General features: G+C 37.0%; 3 protein-coding genes across 5 annotated transcripts in view; 2 read left to right on the plus strand and 1 right to left on the minus strand.

Annotated features, from left to right (window-relative positions):
* LOC107596495 (microfibrillar-associated protein 1-like) overlaps window positions 1-2,320 on the plus strand; it is an 18,766-nt gene extending 16,446 nt beyond the window's left edge. The window contains exon 6 of the mRNA XM_016287242.1: window positions 2,013-2,320. Coding sequence (XP_016142728.1) covers window positions 2,013-2,192 — 180 coding nt within the window. The 3' untranslated portion in view covers window positions 2,193-2,320. The remainder of the gene's footprint in view (window positions 1-2,012) is intronic.
* A 185-nt stretch (window positions 2,321-2,505) lies between these two features.
* On the minus strand, window positions 2,506-17,163 carry LOC107596440 (huntingtin-interacting protein K). The gene is made up of 5 exons (XM_016287184.1): window positions 17,040-17,163; window positions 3,344-3,557; window positions 2,944-2,999; window positions 2,815-2,866; window positions 2,506-2,720 (listed from the first exon to the last, which is right to left on the minus strand). Exons 2-5 carry the CDS (start codon window positions 3,503-3,505, stop codon window positions 2,625-2,627), a joined length of 366 nt encoding a protein of 121 aa, XP_016142670.1. The 5' UTR covers window positions 3,506-3,557; window positions 17,040-17,163; the 3' UTR covers window positions 2,506-2,624.
* On the plus strand, window positions 4,789-22,744 carry LOC107596426 (serine incorporator 4). 3 transcript variants are annotated; one of them, XM_016287166.1, is made up of 12 exons: window positions 4,789-5,036; window positions 12,964-13,131; window positions 13,336-13,514; window positions 13,760-13,839; window positions 15,390-15,483; window positions 15,885-16,096; window positions 16,289-16,384; window positions 21,139-21,265; window positions 21,348-21,420; window positions 21,859-21,898; window positions 22,014-22,064; window positions 22,411-22,744. In XM_016287166.1, the coding sequence occupies exons 1-12, from the start codon at window positions 5,010-5,012 to the stop codon at window positions 22,722-22,724; spliced, it is 1,461 nt and encodes a 486-aa protein (XP_016142652.1). In that variant the 5' UTR covers window positions 4,789-5,009; the 3' UTR covers window positions 22,725-22,744. The 3 variants fall into 3 exon arrangements, with proteins under 3 accessions (XP_016142652.1, XP_016142650.1, XP_016142651.1); XM_016287164.1 differs by lacking the exon at window positions 4,789-5,036 and adding an exon at window positions 11,421-11,821; XM_016287165.1 differs by lacking the exon at window positions 4,789-5,036 and adding an exon at window positions 11,422-11,821 and having other exon boundaries at window positions 22,014-22,161; window positions 22,411-22,701.
* Window positions 22,745-22,938: the final 194 nt, after the last annotated feature.

The following is a 22,938-nucleotide window of genomic DNA, read 5'->3' on the forward strand; positions in this document are numbered from 1 at the left end:
CAAAAAAACATTCAAACCCATTATAAACAAGGCATTTGTTGCATCCAGTGGGGACATAATTACTGATTATAATGACTTATACTGTCTTTTTACGCGTTGCATCGCGCCGCGTAAACATAAAACCCTGTCTGCATTTGTGATCAGAGAAATGACAAACAACAAACGCTACTCTACACTGCCCAAAACTCGCGTTTGAATCGTCAGAGGCAAATCCTTTAAATATGAAAACGTACTTACAGACTGTGAGTCAGAACTGCCGGCATTGTAGTCTACTCTTCCAGGATCAGTAAACAGTCCTCCATAAAATGCGCAGCACACATCTGAATATTTGGGTTGAACTGTTCTGGAACAGTGTTGTAAATACAACTTTACCACTGATTTCTAGTCGTGTCCTCTTTTGGAAGGCCAAACAAAGTAGTTTCGCTTTCACAACGAAACACACGGCGGGCTTGAGAAAGGCGCGGCTGGCGGATTCATGAAGGAGCGTCCGGAGGGCTTGCGGCAACCACATGTGACGACCCCTGGCTGGACTCCGCTTCGTCCACGGTGAAAGCCGATCCGGTGATCCACAGCGCGAAGTTGATGTATTTCCTCAGCGACCAGCACGGATCAGCTCCAGGCATAACCAAGCAGATATCGTCCTCTTTAGGAAGGCCAAACAAAGTAGTTTCGCTTTCACAACGAAACACAGCGTCTTCACGACATGGCGGTGGCAGCAACAACAATACTACAGCGAGAATAAAAGTTAGGCCTTCTTTCTTTGCGTGAACATTTGGGCGGCGTTATGCAAATCTTCCCAAATAGTGATGTAGACATGTGGGGGTGTGTTAGAACGAGCCGTTTTAGGTAGGCGTGGCTGACTCTTAACTTTTATAAAGAATATCTCTTTGGATTTGAGACTTTAGTCTTTGCAACTTTACAGATCTTCTTTATGCACCAAGAGCTTGTAACACTCCAAAGAGAAAGTACAAATTGAAATCGCATCATATGACCCTTTTAAATAAAAAAATTAATTACAAGCAGTAGAACAAAAAAAACTACAGTAGAAGAAATGAGAAATGCTACATACATTGTATAAAGTAAGCAAATGTATGAAAGCTGCATATTCTTCACTGTGTTAATATTCCTTCTTAAAGTTATAAAAAATGATTTATTCAAGAGTAGTGAGAGATTTTCTCTTTTGTTGTTTGATTAACATGAATTACAGACAGCAGGAATATTACGACTGCTGTTACTTTAAGAGATGCCTGGATCCAATACACTGTTACACGTTTTCTTTCTCAGCTGTTTCCTTTCACTTGCAAAGATGGGCATTTTGACACATACGAGTTTGTGTATTTAACCATTCAAGGCCTATAAAGCGGCAAAAATATTCAGTACTCCTGCGCTCTGTAAGTACCGTCTTCATGTGTGCGCGCCTCTCAGACAGTGCTCAGAAACTCGGTCTCAGACAAAAGTTTGCATATTGTGAAATGAGATCTTTCGCTCGTGTCCACCAGTACATCGCCCACCCCTACCGAGTTGTACAGTTTAATTCTTCAAATCAGTTTATTTTGGGGTTTGTTTTTCAAAGCTTCCAATGTTAAACACTCAATCACATTTTGGAAATTGCCTTTTGAGACTAAAATCAGATTTGATTGCTCAAAGTCGCATGAAACAGACTTCGCCACAGATCCTTGCTTCTGTTTTATGATGTAATTCTGCAAAAAAATAATAATAATGTAGGAGGGGTGTAATGGTTCAATATAGGGGTTGTTGATTAGATGGAAGCAGAATTTTCATTGCGTGCTTTTCTTTTTCAAGGCCATTAATTAAGAACTTGTTTTAGAAAATAGTGGCAAATGTTTAAATATTTTGGGGAAACAAATTTTTAATTCATGGCCACGATTGAGAGGAAAGTGGAGTTAACCCATTCTAGCAAATGTACTCCTTCACCTTAGGGGTACATAATTGTAGTATTCTAGCATCCATGTGTAACACTAATATGACTAATTATTCAATGTGCTTTGTAGGTCAAAAACTTTGGACGTTCCGGACGTACAAAATACACGCATCTGGTGGATCAGGACACCACTTCATTTGATTCTGCCTGGGCTCAGGAGAGCGCTCAGAACAGCAAGTTCTTCAAACAGAAGGCTGGGGGTGTGAGAGACGTGTTCGATCGGCCAACAGTGCACAAGAGGAAGACATAATCTTATTTATGGTAGAAGAGCAAATTCAGCTCAAACAAGGACACTTTTAAACTTCTTTTTCCCCTCCATCACCTTTGTTTTGCTAATGATAAAGTAATCTCATAACAAAGAACATAATCTTTATTGCATTTGAATTGTATACATCTACACAACATTGAATTGTGTATACAGGATTCTAAGGCTAGTTCCACTGTTTCTAATGGGAAGAAAATCTACTTTTTGTTTTGTGGTAATAAATTGCTATGAGACTGATTGCATTGGTTCATCCGGAATGCATTACTAAAAAGAGGGTCGGGTAAGTTGCACTGGTAAAGATGGTTTAAAAAAGGTTCCTTTATTACAGAATAAGTACAGTGTGAAAAGGAAAGGGTCATCACAAGCAGGAAAAAGGCAGTCCAATGTGTCCATACATCTCGAAGCAGTCAAATCCACTCAGTTGGTCAGTGCAATCAACGCCTCCACCACATTGCCCATGTGTTCTCTCAGACTGCGCTCCGCCACTGCTCGCGAAATCTCCATCTCTCCCATCTGTCAGCAGAATCATCCAAATATAAACATTTATGAATCTAAATTATACACACACTCATTAATCTAGCATGAAAATACACTTTTGTATACTTACGATGAGCTCCACATCTTCCTTCTTTATTGTTACTTTGGCTAGTTCTTTTTCTCTGTGGAAGAGACAGAGATGGTCATTTCTGAACCACAGACATATAGCTGATGATTGTAATCAAACAATATTGTTCACCTTTCCTGTTTTGCTTTTTGTTCTCTGGATCTTCTGTCTCCAATCACGGACATAGCCTTCAAAGACACACACACATGACGGATTCAAATTCAAACAATAGCATTCATAAGTAAATATACTCTGAAATGACAGCGTTCATAAGTTCTCGGGCTTCAGCATCTCCTATAAAGGTTAGGTGGCGACGTAAATGAACATTGAGAGCTTAATCTCACTTTTCTCTTCAGTGCTCACTTAGCTAACGTAACTAACCAAGCCGGCTGATCAGTCCACTGCTTAAACATCACACTATTCAAACGTTATGGTGGCGAAGTAAGTAATATTGTGATTTTAGAGGACGCACATGGTTACTCAGCGTTAGCATGACTAGCTTCATTCGCGTCTGAAACGTATATTAACTCACCGTTTCCAAATTCGAGCTGGAAATTTCTTTTTCCTCCGCATAGTCGGTAACCCTTTCCAAATCAGCAGCTCCACTATCATGTTTTCGGGGCTTTTCTGTTGGTTTCCCCGTGCAGTTCTCCTCAGCCTCCAGGTCCAGATCCACATCTCCCTCGGCCGCCATGCTTGCTTGCTTTACGCAGCCGGAGCGCAAAACCGTGATGGAAACACCCGGACTGAGATTCATGTAACACACCATAGAGGTCACGTGTTAAAAAACTAACAATAATATAGTAATAGTTATAAACCGTGTTGGGGAAAGTTACTTTTAAAAGTAATGCATTACAATATCGCGTTACTCCATGAAAAAGTAACTAATTACGGTACTTTGTTACTTTTTATGGAAAGTAATGGGTTACGTTACTTTTGCGTTACTTTTAAAATCTGGACAGGGCTTGCTTGTTTGTTTTTCAAATAAAAAAGTTATATTTCTGGCAAATATAAAAGCCTTTTCACACCAGAAGTGAAATGAATACGCCTCAGGCTGAAGGGAAAGTACATTTACATCTGTACAGTAGAACGCAGAAGAAGACATTTCAACACACTTCAGCAATAAACAAAGACACGAAGTAATTTGTGCTTATTAGAGTGATGGAAACACCCGGACTGAGATTCATGTAACACACCATAGAGGTCACGTGTTAAAAAACTAACATTAATAATAATAGTAATAGTTATAAACCGTGTTGGGGAAAGTTACTTTTAAAAGTAATGCATTACAATATCGCGTTACTCCATGAAAAAGTAACTAATTACGGTACTTTGTTACTCAACATATAAAATGTACTTTTAAGCTATAACATGTTTAGATACAAAGCATGCGCAATATGATGCATCAGCCAATGTGAATACTTCCTAATTTAGATGTTATAGCACAAAATGTAAAATATTAAAAGAGGGATAAGATGACTTTTAATATCGTTCTTAATATTTTCATATTTTTAAAGTGTCATTAATGTAAAATACTAAATTAACTCTTCTATTTAAAATTGTATTTGACTAATTGAATAACCAGTGACAGACAAAGCAGAATCCCAGTAAAAGAGATTCATCTGAAATTATTCTGATTTATATTCAGGCATATGAATATTTTTAGAGCGTTTCAGACAAATTAAAAAAAATAAATTAATGTTGTGTGAATTGTTGATTTTATTACAGTCATAAGGATGAAGTTGTGACAATTATTATTCATTTAATAATAAAAAAAACATGCAAAATTACACAGCCTCACTTTTAGGCAAACAGATGTTGTTTATGGGTTCAAAAGGGTTCTATCTCTAATCAAAAGCTTTCTCGTAACTATTTGTATCCCTTAATAGGTTTACCGATGACAGACACTACTACACTGTTAGTCTGTTACTACGTGCCTTTCTCTTCCTCGATGGGTTTTCTACCTCCTCCTCAACTCATAATCAGCTTAACAAAAAAAGAAAGCCTTTTCAGAGCACACCTGAAGTGCAGCACCTGCTCTTCTCACCAGAATATGTTTACCATCTTTGAGGGATGCTACAAAGGTTTGATAGGAAGCCTTTCCCCATCATTACCAATCTGTTTATTCTACTGTACGATTGATCTCTGACAGCCACTGGACTTGGAGATTTCCTCTGACAGCCGGATCTGGGGAAGTGATGTGTTGTCGCTGTTGCTGGGTCCAAGTAAGCTTTACTGCATGTGATGATAGCACTGTGTGAGCATTTAGAGACCGACCTAAAATGTAGCTCAATTTTTTATTTAGTAGGGCAGCACGCTTCATTGAAGGATGGGATTGAGCCGTTGCTGTTACATTAGTCAGTAGATGAAGATGGCATGTAGAGAAAATTCAAGGGAACACAATATGATAAAATTCTGCAAATGTAAATGTCTAAAGAGTTGACAATGGGTTCTATTAGCAACACTTCAAAGTTTGAAAACACAGCCTTCAACAGATCTCCATAATTTATTTTAATAATAAAAAAAAAATCACTAGGATATGGGAAAAAAACTTTTTTAAAGTACATTCTGATCACACTGCTAAAAGCAATGTTTTTGCTCCGTATTTTTGTCTTGTTTTCCATTGCGAATGTCTAAAGATTCTTCAATCAAAATACACTGAGATGCAACATTTTCTGAGAAACTGTGGTTTGATTAAAACAAGAACAAATATCTGCCAATGGGGTCAGAAAAATACACTGAATTCAAAGGGGGAAACAAGTTGTCATACCTCACTGATGGATTTTTTTCTTGTTTAAAAGTATAAACTCAATTTTGTTAAATGTCTCAGGAAAGAAAACTTCTTCATTTTGCATGTCAAGTAAATTTATCTTCATATAAGAATAATTTTTAGATATTTGTATTGGAAAACAAGACAGAAAAACAGAGGAAGATATTCATTTGTGCTGTGAAAGGAACATTTAATGTTGTGACTCTGTGACCAAAAGAATTAATGGCTTTCTGCTCCAATTTAAGACCTTTTTAATGCCTTAATGTGTGGAAGGATGAATGAAGTCTTTTTAAAACCCATAGAAACCCTATGATGTTTCTATGATGACAGAATTTGGAAGGGAATTAACAATCCATTCCTTTAAACTGAATATTATTATTATTACTGAACATATTTGTTCTGTACATTTAATTTGCTGTTTTTTTATGTATTATGTTTTCTACAATCATTTTTGTAAAGCATTTATTTATTTATTTAGAGTAACCTGTTTATCTCCTTATGGTTGTCACGTTTACATCAGATGATGTTTTGAATCAGATGTGATGAAATATGTCTCTCTTTTTATCAAATGCTAAAAGTTAACGTAGTGACAACATTTAACATAATCATTTGATATAATAACACAAGCAGCTACTACCCTATTTATTGGTAATTGCACGAATATAAACATTTCATTCTTGTAAAGGCCAGATTAGATGTGTGTGTGTGTGTGTGTGTGTGTGGATGAATGTTTCCCCATCACTTATTCTAAATCCCATGAAATAACATAGATCAAATGTTTCTCATGGGCCTGGCTGAGTGATTTGCATTGTATGTTGTCAGCCGTGCTTTTGTTCGAACAATGTGCTACTGTCCCTCTCTCACTCAAGGCCCCCAATTATTGAGTGAAAAGACCTCCAGTCATTCTGGGTGTTTCACTCTGCGAGAGAGATTAGAGGTTCATTGAGTATACACTTTGTATACTTTAAAAGACTCTAATTGGTTTAGAAAAGTTCATGTCTGTGTGATTTAGCTAAACAAGGATTAAAGCTGCTGAATTAAACTCTCAGTTCCTAGTAACACATTTGTATGCACCTATTTACAGAACAAATAACACGGATTCATAAAGCAGAATGTTAGTTACAAAAACAGACACATTTATTCCTCTCTTAACCTATTTCATAGACCTTTCCTCTTCTTAAGAGAGAAACACAATGCCCGTGCTTTAATGTGCTGCCACTCTGATAGCTGCATCCCACGAACAGTGTTATGTAATGATATTGTGTCCAGCAAGGTTTTGGCCACATGACTCTGTGGAACTGTCAATACTCAGTTCCACAGAGTCTTCCAAAGTTCTTTCCAGACTGAAATAGTGCACAGAGTCTGTACTGAGAGAAGTATTTAAACAACAATAAACTCAAACAGTCACTTGAAAAGCTTCTGTTCACATGCAGTTCTGCTTTACAGTCACATCCCGTTATTCACGTCCATGCTGGATTTTCAGGGACATTAACAAATGGGTCAAATTACTGCACCAGACCTACAGAGCATTAGTTGACCTGTTAGAGCATTAGACTGTCACATTCAACATTTGTGTGTGTGTTTCACTATGCTGCTTTTTAGATTTTCTAGGTAAAAAATGCACTAGATGGACATCTTTGACAGCTGCGTTGAGTCTTGCATATTTGTCAGTGCCTCGTGCTTGAGCACCATATTGTACTTTGGAGCTATAACATGTCAAGGATAAAACTAAAATGTTCCAGGAGAAAGAAAAAAAAATTCCATGAACATTGTATAAAGAACATTTCTGAGAACGCTATAAAAGGCTAGATAACTTGGAGCAAACATTCTATTAATATGACTGGAAGAACTCTAGGAAAACCTTGCCAGAATGTTCTGAATGCTGAAGATCTGAGAATATTCCATGTTGGGTTGACAGTTTTGCCATTTGAAGATATATATACATTTACATTTAGTCATTTAGCAGACGCTTTTATCCAAAGCGAGTTACAAATGAGGACAATGGAAGCAATCAAAATCAGCAAAAGAGCAATGATATACAAGTGCTATAACAAGTCTCAGTTAGCTTAAAGCAGTACACGTAGCAAGTTTTTTTTTTAATTATATAATAAATAACAAGAAAACAGAATAGAAAATGAATAGAGCAAGCTAGTGTTAGAGGTCTTTTTTGCTTTTGTTATTTGTATAATAAATGAAAAGAAAACAGATAGAATACAAAAAGATAAGAAAGCAAGTGTTAGTTGTGTTTGTTTTTTTAAAGAAAACAAGCAAATGAATAGAGTGCAAGTCTAAAAGGGACATGTGATTTTTATTTATTTTTTTAAGAATAGAATTAGAATAGTGAGTGCTAGAGTTAGAGGGTCAAATAAAGGTGGAACAGATGTGTTTTTAGTCGTTTCTTGAAGATGGGTAAGGAATTTTTATTTTTTTAAGAATAGAATTAGAATAGTGAGTGTTAGAGTTAGAGGGTCAAATAAAGGTGGAACAGATGTGTTTTTAGTCGTTTCTTGAAGATGGGTAAGGACTCAGCTGCTCGGATTGATTTGGGCAGGTCATTCCACCAGGAGGGAACAGTTAGTGAAAAAGTCTGTGAAAGTGATTTTGTGCCTCTTTTAGATGGCACAATAAAGCAACGTTCACTTGCAGAACGCAAGCTTCTAGAGGGCACATAACTCTGAAGTAATGAATTTAGGTAAGCGGGTGCAGAACCAGTGGGCAAACATTAATGCCTTGAATTTCATGCGAGCAGCTACTGGTAGCCAGTGCAAATTGATGAACAGAGCTGTGATGTGCATTCTTTTTGGCTCATTAAAGATTAATCTTGCTGCCACGTTCTGGTTTAATTGTGAAGGTTTGATAGAAGTGGCTGGAAGACCTGCCAAGAGAGCATTGCAATAGTCCAGCCTGGATAGAACAAGAGCTTGAACAAGGAGTTGTGTTGCATGCTCTTTTAGATGGCACAATAAAGCAACGTTCACTTGCAGAACGCAAGCTTCTAGAGGGCACATAACTCTGAAGTAATGAATTTAGGTAAGCGGGTGCAGAACCAGTGGGCAAACATTAATGCCTTGAATTTCATGCGAGTAGCTACTGGTAGCCAGTGCAAATTGATGAACAGAGCTGTGATGTGCATTCTTTTTGGCTCATTAAAGATTAATCTTGCTGCCGCGTTCTGGTTTAATTGTGAAGGTTTGATAGAAGTGGCTGGAAGACCTGCCAAGAGAGCATTGCAATAGTCCAGCCTGGATAGAACAAGAGCTTGAACAAGGAGTTGTGTTGCATGTTCCGAAAGAAAGGGCCTGATCTTCCTAATGTTGTATAAAGCAAATCTGCAGGAGATTATATCAAGAAAAACGTTTTCAATTTTACATTTAAGAATGCTTTCCTTGTAAATGGCAGCAGAAAGGGATAGTTCACCCCAAAAATAGAAATCCATCATGTAATTCCAGACCTGTATGACTTTCTTTCATCTGCAGAGCACAAAAAAAGAAAGGTAATACTTTACTTTAACATGACGTAATATGTGACCCTGGAGCACAAAACCAGTCTTAAGTCGCTGGGGTATATTTGTAGCAATAGCCAAAAATACATTGTGTGGGTCAAAATTATAGATTTTTCTTTAATGCCAAAAATCATTAGGATATTAAGTAAAGATCATGTTCCATGAAACTATTCTGTAAATGTCCTACTGTAAATATACTAAAACGTAATTTTTTATTAGTAATATGCATTGCTAAGAACTTCATTTGGACAACTTTAAAGGTGATTTTCTCAGTATTTAGATTTTTTTTCACCCTCAGATTCCAGATTTTCAAATAGTTGTATCTCGGCCAGATATTGTCCTATTCTAACAAACCATACATCAATGGAAAGCTTATTTATTCAGCTTTTAGATGTCGACCCTTATGACTGGTTTTGTGGTCCAGGGTCACATATTATGTTTCATATATTTACTATAATTATATACTGTATTATAACAGTAAATTGTGCATAGTTACAAAGAACTAACCCTAGTAATAATTTTACTTAATTACTGTACTTGAGTATTATTTTTGGGGATTTGTACTTCATTCAAGTACAATTTACACTGACTACTTGTACTTTTACTTGATTACATTTCTGAAAAACAATTTTATTTTATTTTTTTTATTATTTTACAATTTTATTTCAACTTGAAAAGTACTAGTTACATTTTTGCCTTTTTCATTTGATCTTTCGCACATTAAATATGGTAAACAGAAAATCAAACATGCACGCTTGATGTGAAAGCCAATGCGGTTTGTTTTCATGCATCAAGCTCACTCATTTCAGCTTCAGTTATAACTTTTCAGGGTTACATTTTAAATGTTACAAATCTCCAAAAGTGTTTAAAATAACATTGTAGATTAAAGTAATTGTAAATCATGCTTAATAATGATTTTCAATTCATTTTCCAGGGAGTGGATATGTTGTATTGTAATATATTGAATAACAATTAGGGCTTATTCTTGTTATCTAAATAATTACATGATTTGCTCATTAATTAATCTAATTAGTCACAAAAAACAAGATATAAATATTTGCTGAGAAAAAAATATGTAAGTTAAAAATATGTTAGGGGCAGGTTTGGTGGTTTGGTTAGGGTCAACAGTGTAATTATAGATGTAACTACAGAAATTAATTACAGATGTAATTGCAGGACAGTGTATTCAAATAATTACAATGTAGAAACATGTATGTACACAATAAGCACATTGTATCAAATGATTAATTTAAATGTAAGGACATAGTTAAGGACACTCAATATAAAGTAAGGGCTGTAAATACATTTAATTAGTGTTACTTAGTACTTAATTGTGTAATTACACTGTAACGGCATCACCTTAAAAAATTTAACCAGAAGATACTGTGAAAAATAAAATGAAATGAAAGTCAGTGTAGTCCAGTGATGTTTAGACCACAACTTTCTTTAGAATATATACTTTTGGGTTCCACAAAATAAATATCAAAGTCATACAGGTTTGTAATGACAGGGTGAGTTAAATGGCAACAATTTCTACATTTGAGTGATTTCAAGCGTGATTTCTGAATCAACATCACAACAGTCATGTACGATGTCAAATCTGTACATGACGCTGAAGGCTAGTGATTCAAGTGGGCCTGTGTTTGCCAGACCCTTGTTGTCTGGATTAGTGTGTCACTCTGCTGGAGAGAGAAGGTCACCCAGGCTGAGACGAGGACTAAAAACTCCAGGATAATCCCAGCACACATCCACACACTGACCTAAATATAGAGCTACCGGACGCTCTGCACGCTAACAACTCATAACACAGTCAGAGACATGACACACTGTTACATAGATGATGCTTATCCACACATATGATTCTTATCCACTTCATAACAGCTGAAATAATTGTGAAGATTTAGTATGTGAAGTTTGCTGAATTGCACCCCCATTTTACACTAGGCTGTGGTCAATGTATGCAAAAAAATGCACACTTTTCCTGTGCATTCCTCCAAACACCCACTTCATTCGCATCCCTCTGTTTCTGGGTCAAAGCATAATGACCAGATTACATATGAGGCCTCTTTAAAGTCAGACTAGTGAGCAGTTGCTAAGGTGTCACTTGTTAAGGGGGGGGGGGATCCAAAGGTATGTCTACTTTGAGAGAGCAGTCACAAAATCGCAAGTAATTATTTTGCCCTAAAGCGATTAGGACCCTGGCGCAATCCTATTGTGCGTGTGACGGTGCTGTGGAGCTGGTGCACTGGAGCGAGGGGGAAGGGAGGGACAGATGGGCCAACACATGGAACCTGCACCCTCCTCCCGCTGCTCTTGTTGCCTAATCTCACTGGGTGAGTACAGGCGACCGGAGGGAGGGCAACTGGGCATCCACCCTTGCTCACACACTCTCCTGGCACCATTCGATGCCACCAGGCTGCTCGTATAGGATATGGGAAGACTGTTCGGATGTTCCCACGAGAGCAACATGAGGGTGTGCATTTGGGGATTTGTGGAACTACACCTGCAGGTGTACTAGCTGAGGACTCTTTCCTGTAAAGCTGAGGAGCTCCTAGTGTCCTGACCCTGACTGGCTATAGCATACGCTTTTTTATTTATTATATTTTCTCCTAGATTTGTTTCTGGAGGTCTTGTTTTAATGACTAATCGTCCTTGAGAAATAAGAAGCCATGTCGACTTCTCAAGCTTTACACCACAGCGGTGTCTACAACTATTTCCTGAACATGGTGGCTTATCAGGTGAGAGAGAGATGGAGATGGAGATCATGTGAGAATGACATCAGGTTTTTCAGTTGTTTATTATTTTTTGTCAGAGATCTCTGATCACTGAAACACACACACACACACAAAAAGCTTTATTCAAACTTCTCTTATAAGAATCTAATCTGCCTTTGTAGAAAATATATGATGAATGATAGACATAAGGAACCTGCCTGTTTCTAATGTCACTTATCTTACAACTAGAACATTTTCAGTCACTGGATTATCAGATGTTTTGGCTGTGGCTTTAGAAAACAAGTTGGATTACTGAAAAACTAAAACTGAAAAGCTTGTGAAGTGACACAGTGTGTTTACAGGTTGTCATAATGCTCTTAGTCCTCAGCTCATTTATTTTTCTATTGTATCAACTATTTAACCCCGCATTAGTGCATTTTCATTTGAATAACTCAGCGGCTGTGCTTCATCACCAGAATAGAACAATCCACTTTTAAACTTTAATTCCACATTATTTTTATTGCACTGTTAAAGTCATTTGGTCAGTTGCTATTGTTGTTTGGTTTGCGAAGGTAAAACTCCTCTCTCAACAGAAACGCACAGGCATCATGGAAAGTGCTTTCTGTCAAATGAAATTAAGAGGATGGATGACTCATTCTATCATCATGAGCTTTAAGAATCTGTGTTTTCATCCTCCTTCACTGGCTGTAGGAATATTGCCACTGAATTATTAAGAGCAGTTTGAGTTATATAGTAATTAGACAGCTTGTCTCAAGTGAATTTTAAGTACAATACAGTGATGCACCATCAGTTAACATTTACATAGCTCGACATTTCAATTGAGAATGATTATATATGATGGCCTTTCCCTGCATTTCAAATTGTGAATGACTGCAACAGGATATTGGATTGAAGGAGCACAGTGTTAAACATTTCTGAAAGATTTTTCACTATTACATGTGCCGTTATCATTCCAAATGCTGTATATGCTCATAAAAGATTGTTAATCTGTAAAGTCAATGGGAACCGAGTTTCAGCCGAATCTATGCTTCTGGGTTTAGCTGAGGATAAAAGATGCTTGGACCTCATCCATCAGAAAAATCCAGATGGTTTGAGTGATCTTGATTAATCCCAAACCCTGACCGGTCTGCTTTTCTTTCCATCAGATATGCTGCTGCTGTGGCCCGGCACCGTGTTCCCTGTGCTGCTCCTTCTGTCCGCCCGTCAAATCATCAACCACCACGCGGGTCATGTACACGCTGTTCCACATCCTGGCCTGCACTGTCTCATGCCTCATGCTGTCTAAGACCGTGTCAGAGGCAGTGAGGGAGAATGTAAGTTGTCTACAAGTTGCACAGGCTCCAGTGGTTCTAACCTATAGTTTTATGTAAACACCCCAAACTCTGCTTCATTTGTAGTCTCAGCCAATCAAATCTTGGCTAATCTGCTTGGCAGGACACACAGCAGCTACACATGCCAGCAGTCTGTGCCCGACAGAAACGCTGCGGCACGCAATAACAGATGACATTCTTCCTCAGGTGCCTTTCTTTAACATGGTGTGTGATGAGGCTCATGGTGGAGGAGACTGTCAGATGCTGGTGGGCTACTCTGCCGTCTACAGGGTGTGTTTCGGCACAGCTTGTTTCTACTTGATGATGGCCATCTTCCTCATTGATGTGAAGTCTAGTCAGGATTTCCGAGCCCTCATTCATAACGGGTCAGTGTTATTATTCCCTACACTCTTTAAAATAAAGGCATCTATGGTTCCATAAAGAACCTTTAACATCCATGGAACCTTTCCATTGCACAAAAAGATTCCCTATAGTGGAAAAAAGGTGCACTTCTTCTTCTTCTTTGGATTGTTAAAGCTTCTTCTATGAAGTTGCTGAGGAAAGTTCTTATGAGGAAGGTTTATTGAGTTACTTATAAACTAACACACTTATTCTCCTCATCTTCACTTAGGTTCTGGTTTCTGAAGTTCATCACCATGCTTGGAATGATTGCTGCTGCCTTCTTTATTCCCACAGAATCTTTTTTGCATGGTGAGCTGATCATCTCTGAAGGCTTATATTTCTGATAAATAATATGTAGGCATGCACCGATATCAAAATTTGCAAGATCGGATTGATACTAATAAATCCAATAATAACACTATGGTTCAATAGTGTGGGGTCAGTATTTTTTTTGACACAAGAACACATTATTTTTATTTAAAAGTGAGCAAAAACATTTATAAAATTACAGGTTTCCATTTCAAATAAATGCTGTTCTATTCACCAAAGTATCCTCAAAATAAAATATATCAAAGTTCTGTGAAAATGTGACCCTGTCTGTGCAATCCAGGCTAAAGTCTCAAAATCTAATTATGAGATAAGAAGCATCAACGTTTGATTTTAACCATTAATTTCATTATGATTTCAATCTTACTCAGTTAATATTAAAGTTTTCAAGGTTACATTTTCACAGAATGTTCTTTACCTTATGAAGGATGATTTGATGTAGTTTTCACAGCCAGGGTCACAAATATTAAGCACAACTGTTTTCAACATTGATAATAATAAGAAATGTTTCTTGTATGCCATATCTGCAGATTTCTGAAAGATCATGTGACACTGTAGACTGAAGTAATGACTGCTCACAATTCAGCTTTCACAAGAATAAATTACATTTTAAAATATGTAAAAATAGAAAACAGTCGTTTAAATAACAGTTCACAATTTTACTGTATTTTTTTTTTAATAAGAGACTAATTTCAAACACATTAACAAAATCTCACCGACCCCAAACTTTTGAACGGTAGTGCGTGTTATGGCCAATTCTATAATTAAGTCATGATTAATCAGAATTCTGCTTTGTCTAAATAATTATAATACTACTACTAATAACGCTAAAACTAAAATAAATCATTTGAAACAAGTGAAGTTAGACATCACAACATTATAATGTACAGTATGAAAGATATATATTCATTTTGAGTTTTGCTAAATATTGAATTTAACTGTGTAATTAAAGTAGTTTTAAAGATTAACTTTAAATGAGTGTTACATGATGGTCTAAATGTAAAAATATGGGAAATGAGAATGCGCAATTAAATATTCCACATTGATAACTGTAAATGAATCTCTAAAATTGGAAAATAACCAATACGATACCAATATATTGTGCATCCATACTGATATGGGAAAGGAAGTATATCGGTCAAAACATGGAGATTGTAGTGAATACTAGTCTGTATCTAAAGTGATTATGTGCTTAATGGGATTATAGAGGCTGATGGCTCTGGCCAGTCTGGATAATGTGAATTGCACTTATTATTTAAATCCACCAGGTAGCACTATAGACACACTGAACATTTTCCATTAGCACACAAAGTGGGGATTCACTCAGTGGGCCTCATTTATGAAAGACAACCTGAACACATTTCTCTTAAAATCGTTCAAAAACTGTGCGTAAAATGTTCAATTCAGTGTGACATTTTACAGACCAATTATTTTACGTATGACTTTGTTCTGCTCAAGATTCAGAATTAAGACCATCGCTCCATAAGTCTTACTTGAACTGAAATGTTCTCTTTTCTCCTCTCTTCATGAAGCCTGGCATTATGTTGGAGTAGTGGGAGGCTTTGCTTTTATCCTCATTCAACTCATTCTCATCACTGCTTTCGCTCATACATGGAATAAAAACTGGTGAGTGAAGAAACTAGGTTCACACAGACAGTATACTGTAGGTACGACCTCCTAAAACAAACCTGCAATAACCCACAACAACTACTTTAGGAAAGCACCCATTATCAGACTATGAAGAACCACATCTGGTTCATCTCCGAGTCACATCTCACTCTGGAATGATAAAATATCTCCCTTTACAGTTTTAGAGTTTTAGATAATCTCTGTCCTTCACTCCCTTCCTGTTTCTCGCTCTGGTCTCTCACTTATTCATATACACATGCATACAAACACGCATGCAAACATTCAATCTCCTCTGACATGCAGCTTTCCCCAGATGTTTGTGGAGTATACCTCAAGCCATTTTGAAGCAGAAAGTCATCTTAACACAATGGAATTCTCACCCAGTCTCTCATTCCCAGGTTAACCGGTGCAGCTGAGAATAAGAGGTGGTACGTGGCAGTCATGTGTGCTACGCTCGTTTTCTACACCGTCGCCACCATGGCCTTCACTTTTATGTATAAATACTACACTCACCCAGCGGGATGCCACCTGAATAAAGCCCTGCTATGGACTAACCTGGCCCTCTGCACCATCATGTCCTTTATTGCGGTCACTCCCTGTGTGCAGCAAAGTTAGTGATCTGTGTCTGTTCTCTCACCGAAACAATAGTTTAGTAGATTATAGCAGCAGTTTTGATATAAACAAATCAAGAAACGATACAGGTTCTGTGGGAATACTCTTGCAACAATTAAACCATGAAATGTATCTAAATCAAGCATGACTAGTCATTTAAGCTGACAATTTGTTTTGCTGTCCTTCTCAGAGCAGCCCCGCTCAGGACTCCTGCAGGCTTCCATTATTTGCTGCTATGTCATGTACCTGACCTTCTCTGCTCTATCCAGCCGCCCACCAGAGAAGGGTAAGTCGGAAAGACTGCTTGTCATATGCATAACAGTGTCAGGTCTTAAGGCAAGATACTACAGGAAAAAACATTCTTTTTTCATGCACTAGTAAATTGTAAGATTTTGGGCTATTTTGCTCTCATAACATGTCTTCTTTCAGACTAGTATAAAGAAAACATCCAAAATACACTACTTGCGTCAGTAGATTTGAATTATAATACATCTTTAAAGGTCATTTTCTCAAAATGAGTCACTTCAAAAGCACTTATGTTTGTTTAAATATCAGTTTCCTGATTTATGTAACATGTTTTTCCCTAAAATGATTTGTTTTTATGGTTGTTGAAAGTTTTCTGATTTAAGGAGAGATGAAAAGAAATCCCCCTTTAAAAACCTTTGACTAATATATCAACAAAATGTATCAAAAATATTTAAATAGCCTATAACTTTTCAGAATTCTTGTAATACAAAACCATTTTCTGAATGTGCAGTGATTAATCAAAAGGAGCATGCATGGTGACATCTGTTAGTTAATTTGTACCCTGTAGTGTCTTGTCTTATAGCTTAAACCTATCTAAAAATATGGTTCTCTGGCTTATTGGTGTTGTTTTTTTATGGAAATCATATTATGTGCACATAAGTGGATAATAACTAATAAATTAAAGCATAGCACACCTTTAATTAAGAAAGGATGTTTTGGGCAAGTTGTTTGGGTTCTCCGTGGTATCAGGTCAGTATAAACTTTACGGAAAAAGAAACATTTTGTAAATGCTTGAATCTATAAACCTGCTGTTAAGGACAATGACAGACTGACGCTAACGCCTGAGCGTAATGATTTGACCAATCACTGGGCGCAGATTTACATAGAACACACCTCCGGAGCTAGACCGAGATGTTTTTACGTTAATTTTAAACTAAATAAAGAAACAGTCATTCAACAAATAAATCATGTCGATATAAAATAGGCTATGTATATTCATATTTTTATTTAACGTTTTCTGTCTCACCATAAATGCAAAGTGTTTCATCGTCGTTGTCTCATTGAGTGGGGAAAAGCTTACTGTAGAGGTCACGAGCAGCGTATTCATCACTCGACCAATCACCTCTGGGAAGGTCTGAGTCAAGAACCAATCGCTGTCCTTACAAGACATCATCTGAGCAGATGAGCGAAAACTGAATTGTGAATTGAATTGTGAACTAATTGAAAGTATATTTTGAGTCCTACTAAAATTACTACAATAAAACTGAAGTAAAAATAAAGCTAAATAGAAATACAAAATAACATTAAAGTTAAAAAACCACATAACAAAACTACTAAAATCTGAATTAGAATGAAAACTGAAATTATAAAAAAAATAAAAAATTTCAAAATATGAATAAATTCTGCAAAAGTATAAAAACAATTCTTAAATAAAACGGATCACAACATTGCTGATGCCTCGATGACACCGTTACCTATTTGCAAGATCATTAAACACTTAAAGGTGCAGTAGGAGATCTCGGAAAATGCTAACTTTAGCCTGATAGCACTGAAAGCCAACATCCCACCTTCCTGCAATCGCTGTCCAAAGCCACGCCCCCTGAACGCATATGCGCTCACTCACAGACCAGAAGACCACAGTTCATGCATGTAGCTCTCTTCTAACCAGCTGGTTATCTGAATCGGGTGTGTTAACTAAGCGATACATGCAAAATACATGCGCGAGGACATGAATTGGGAACTGCTGGGCTACATCACGTGTCATTCACCGGTGAGAAAACTTTAAAAGTACTACAATACCAGGAAGGAAGATCGGGTTGTTGATGTTTGTCTGCCATTCTCGTTCAGTCTGCACAGCGTGCGTGAACGCACTGATGGCGTATTCTGTCTGCGCGAACCGGGTGCGCAGATGTATGCTAATACATACGTTGACAGACCGGTAGGAAAGCCAATTAAAACGCTCGGACCGAGCGTTTTGATTGGACAAACATTTCTTGGTCCTACGCCTTCCACAGAATATATAAATACAGATAAATACATTTAGGCCACTTAACTTAATGCTTGCTATCGGGATGTGAAGAGTCTTTCAACCAGCATTACAAAAAATGTTTCTGAAGACAATCACCTATTGCACCTTTAACCCTGATTGTTCTGGAAGAAACTAACCCTGGATCCAACATGTGTGAGCCTGTCTCTACCTGTCAACATAAAGCCAAGTAACTAACCATCCAGTCACAGTAATGATGACAGGCATTTGTAGAGTGATTGGTGACCTTTTTAAATTCTTTCCACTCTTTATGAAACACTAAAATGCTTTCTAGAGTGCAATGCAGATCACAGTGCAGCCTCCATGCAGTGGTGCGTGCAAACCTCGACCGGAGTAATCGAATAGATTTATCCCTCAGCAAAATTAATCAAACTGCCTGTAATCACATAGTCATTAACAAAAAGTCATCAGTGGAGCCCACAAAACTCTTCTTGGTTCGTCATCTCACCTCACATCATTTCATCCATTAGTGGTGAATTTCAGAGAAGGTGATGAATGGCGCATGCTTAACATACGACAGAGATGAATGAGATTTCCAGAAAGAAAAGCTTTGCTGACTGAGGTCATAGAAAAGCTCTCAAGCTTGTAACACAGATGTGGCTGAGGGTGTTTCACGTGGGTATTTGAAATACAGATGTTATACTGATGGTAAAATTCAGAGGAGAAGAATTACAGCCGTTGCTGTAAAAGGATTGCAGAATAATTCTTACATTTGGCACGTTTTGGATTTAGTATGATTTACATATTGTCTGATGAAGAGCTTTTGACTTGAAATCCCTTACCAAAAATTAGCATACTTCAAGTTTATTTTAGTAAGTATACTTAAGTAAAGTTCAAGTATATTTTTAAGTATACTTTATGTAGTAAGTATACAAATATCAGTGTACTAGTAGTATACTTGTAAGTGTACTATTTCAATACTCCTTGGGACTAAATTGGCCCACTTTCTAGTATATAAAAGTATACTTTTAAGTATACTTTAAGTATAACAGTAGCAAACTTTGAGTACACAACTAGTTTACATCAAAATGTTTAGTTTGTACTGCAACTATACTAAAAGTGAACTTATAGGTACACTGATAGTTTACTAATTAAATACTTGTAGTAGTATTTTTAGTACACTTTGAAGTATAGTCTCAGTAAAGTACTAGTTTAGTAGTTTTTTGCTGCAAGTATACTCGTAAGTTTTCTTTAAGTGAACTTTACATCATACTTTAAGTATACTACTATGTCCCTATTTAGGTATGAATTTGTATAAATTTTGTTACATGAATATCTGAACATACAAAACATCAAAAGACCAGGGTATCTGCTTGTAAACAAAAACATTTTATTCTAGCTTCATGCATTCTTAAACACTTAAATGTGGATAAGTTTCATAAATAAAAAATAAAGAAATAAACAACATTTTGAACACAAAGCTGAAAAAAGACTATGAATTGGATTCAGAATGATAATCAAAACGTAGATAAAGTCAATCAACACCCCAAAGCTTGATAGTTATTATTACCTCTTCATTGGTCGACATTTTATTCCATAACTTTACACAGTTTTGATGCTGTTTTATGTCTGATGATCTGTTAGAATACATGTGGAAGCATCTGTTGTTTCGGTTTCTTCTTCACTTGTGTTTTTTGGAAATTCTGTACAGAAGATGTGTACTAGCGCGCCCTACAGTATAACAATGAAAACACGGATTCTAGGAGCACAATTATAGCTGAAATATATTTAGACTTTTTCTAAGTATAAGTCAAGTATACTTAAATGCCATTTTAAGTATATTTCTGAGAAGTACATAAAGCCAATTTCTGAGAAGTACATAAAAAGTAGACTAAAAGTATACTTTCCTATTTTTAGTTTAAAAGAAGTATACTAATAGCACACTTGAATAAACTTATTTTTCGTAAGGGATATCACTGTGTGGTGAGATTAATATGGCAGTACTGCTGCTTCTGGAAACGGTGTACTGACTTCTTGCACTTTTTTCATTTGGTGAATGGCGCTGTGTGTTTATATGTGTGCTTGTTGTGTCCTGTCTTGTTCCCTAACTATCAGCGGCTTTATAGCCTTTGTTTGCTGCATGACTTCATAAAGGACTGAAGGCATGCTGGGAGTTTAATCCCATCTCAGAGGAATTCTCTTAGACACATAACACACAGTATCCACAGACCTCTAAAGCATCTCTAAATCCAGCAACAATGGGCTCAAGAATTCTTAAATGGAGCGTGTAAATGTGACACTAAATGTAATTAGTGATTTTCAATTAGCTGTTTTCAAATAACTGAGAATTTGCTGTTAAAGAAATAGTTCACCCCAAAAGGAATATATTGTCATTATTTACTCCCCCTCATTTCGTTCCAAACCTGTAGGAGTTTCTTTCTTATGTTGAACATAAGAAGATAATTTGCTGGTAATCAAACAGTTTATGGTCCCCACTGGCTTCCATAGTATTTATTTCCCTACTATGGAAGTCAACGGGGACCAACAACTGTTTGGTTCTTCAAAATATCTTCTTTTGTGTTCAACATAAGAAAGAAACCTATACAGGTTTGGAACAACATGAGGGTGAGTAAATAATACAATTTAAATTTTGGGGTGAACTATTCCTTTATTGCAACAGGAACTTACAGGGCATGATTCTGAAACCCTGAATGATGAGTTTGTAGGAAAACAAATCAGGAATTGAATTCACATTAGGACAAAATAAATGTGTGATGAATAACACCAGCTTTTGTGTGTTCTTTCAGTGGAGTATCAAGGGGTCAACATGACGGTGTGCTACCCCAAAGTCAGCAGGGATGAGATTCAGAATGAAGGCAATGCAGTGGCCATTATTGGGGCTGCAATCATGTACTGCTGTGTTCTCTTCGCATGGTGAGTAAAAAAGTACAAAGAGTAAAGAGGTATTAGTATTGGGATATTAATAGAAAGGCTAACTGCCGATTTTCTCTCTCAGCAATGAGGCTTCATACTTAGCTGAGGTCTTTGGACCTTTCTGGATGATAAAAGTTTACCGCTATGAGTTCCAGGTATGTGTCTTTCTCAGAAAAATATTAGTGACTTGACTTCTTTAACTCTTGAAGGGATAGTTAACCCCCCCAAAAAATGAAATTCTATCATTCCAAACTTGTATGACTTTCGTTTTTCTGCAGAACAAACAAAAGAATATATTTTGAAGAATGTTGCAAACCAAAGTTTCCGTTTTCCCTTTGACTGCAACTGTATTTTTTGTCCATATAATGGAAGGCAATGATAATAGAAACTGTTTGGCTACCAACATTCTTCAAAATATCTTCTTTTGTGTTACACAGAAGAAAGTCATACAGGTTTGGAACTACACGAGGGTGAATAAATTATGACAGAATTTTCATTTTTGGTAAAGTAAACTATTAAAATTACGGAAATGTTGTACTTAAATATTTGAATTAATGTCTCTGACAATGTCTCCCACTATATGTCCTGAACAGAAAGCCTCCTGTTGCTTCTGCTGCCCAGAGCCCGAAGATGGTGAGAAGAATATCACAAGTTCCAATATCCATTTATTTCACACACATATTAATGTCATTAAACACAATAGTGTATGAGACAGAAGGTATTAACAACTTTGTTTCTGTCCCATCAGAGGAAGAGTTCGTCATTGACGAGAACAAAGGCTGTCAGAAAGTCATCCACAGTGAGTCCCATCGCGTCGCCTACAGCTACTTTTTCTTCCATTTTGTTTTCTTTTTGGCTTCCCTCTACGTAATGATGACCCTCACTAACTGGTTCAGGTCAGTTGTTAAAGAAGTCGTCTGAGCTGTTCTAGAGATCTATTGAGAAATATTGAGCTGAATATTTTCTCTTTTATTTTTTTGTATTTTGATAACATCTCTAAAAGAAGGGCTTTTTTTTAGATTTGGCTAATATCTGGAGAATTTTTCTGCAATTGTGTTGCCAAACGTGTAGCACACACACAAATGTACTTGAAAGTAAAGAGGGCTCAAATCACAATTTTGATAGTACTGTTCTGTCTCCTCCAGTTATGAGACTGCTGTGCTGGAGACCACCTTCACCCATGGGAGTTACTCCACATTCTGGGTCAAGCTGTCCTCCTGCTGGGCGTGTGTGGTTCTGTATCTGTGGCTCCTCCTGGGTCCCCTGTGCCACTGCCAGTCTGATCACAAACGACCTCGTCGCGCCCGCATCAAGAGACGGACAGCCTCCCACCGCCACGTTAGCGTCAGCGTGTGAATTACAGACAGTTAAACAGCGTCAAAGACAGTGGGGATGGGTGCCGGTTACTGGGGAGTTCCACCCCAAAGGAAATGGGTCACAGCGGATCTCTGAACACTGAAGAGCAGACTTCAATTAAATTAACATTGATCCTCCTGATAATCCTGTTAGGATTAAAATCACCAGCACTATGAATGCAATGGGAACAGAAAATGGGAACAGAAAATGTTAACCATATTTAAGACTGTACAAGCATACCTTTAGGGGATGTGCTACAATTGCCAAAAGGAATATGACATTAACATTTTCTGGACAAGCTGGATGTCTGTATGTTT

Source organism: Sinocyclocheilus grahami, unplaced genomic scaffold, assembly GCF_001515645.1.
Source record: "Sinocyclocheilus grahami isolate Dianchi unplaced genomic scaffold, SAMN03320097.WGS_v1.1 scaffold219.1, whole genome shotgun sequence".
Classification (NCBI taxonomy): Eukaryota; Metazoa; Chordata; class Actinopteri; order Cypriniformes; family Cyprinidae; genus Sinocyclocheilus; species Sinocyclocheilus grahami.

Bases quoted from the DNA above. Each gene is read 5' to 3' on its own strand.
- LOC107596440 (XM_016287184.1), bottom strand. From the start codon at position 3,505: ATGGCGGCCGAGGGAGATGTGGATCTGGACCTGGAGGCTGAGGAGAAC. The intron at 3,000-3,343 runs GTGAGTTAATAT...GTGTCTTTGAAG, and splicing joins CCAGCTCGAATTTGGAAACG to GCTATGTCCGTGATTGGAGA. The intron at 2,867-2,943 runs GTGAACAATATT...TCTCTTCCACAG, and splicing joins CAAAAAGCAAAACAGGAAAG to AGAAAAAGAACTAGCCAAAG.
- LOC107596426 (XM_016287164.1), top strand. From the start codon at position 11,753: ATGTCGACTTCTCAAGCTTTACACCACAGCGGTGTCTACAACTATTTC. The intron at 15,484-15,884 runs GTGAGTGAAGAA...TCTCATTCCCAG, and splicing joins CATACATGGAATAAAAACTG to GTTAACCGGTGCAGCTGAGA. The intron at 16,385-21,138 runs GTAAGTCGGAAA...GTGTTCTTTCAG, and splicing joins CAGCCGCCCACCAGAGAAGG to TGGAGTATCAAGGGGTCAAC.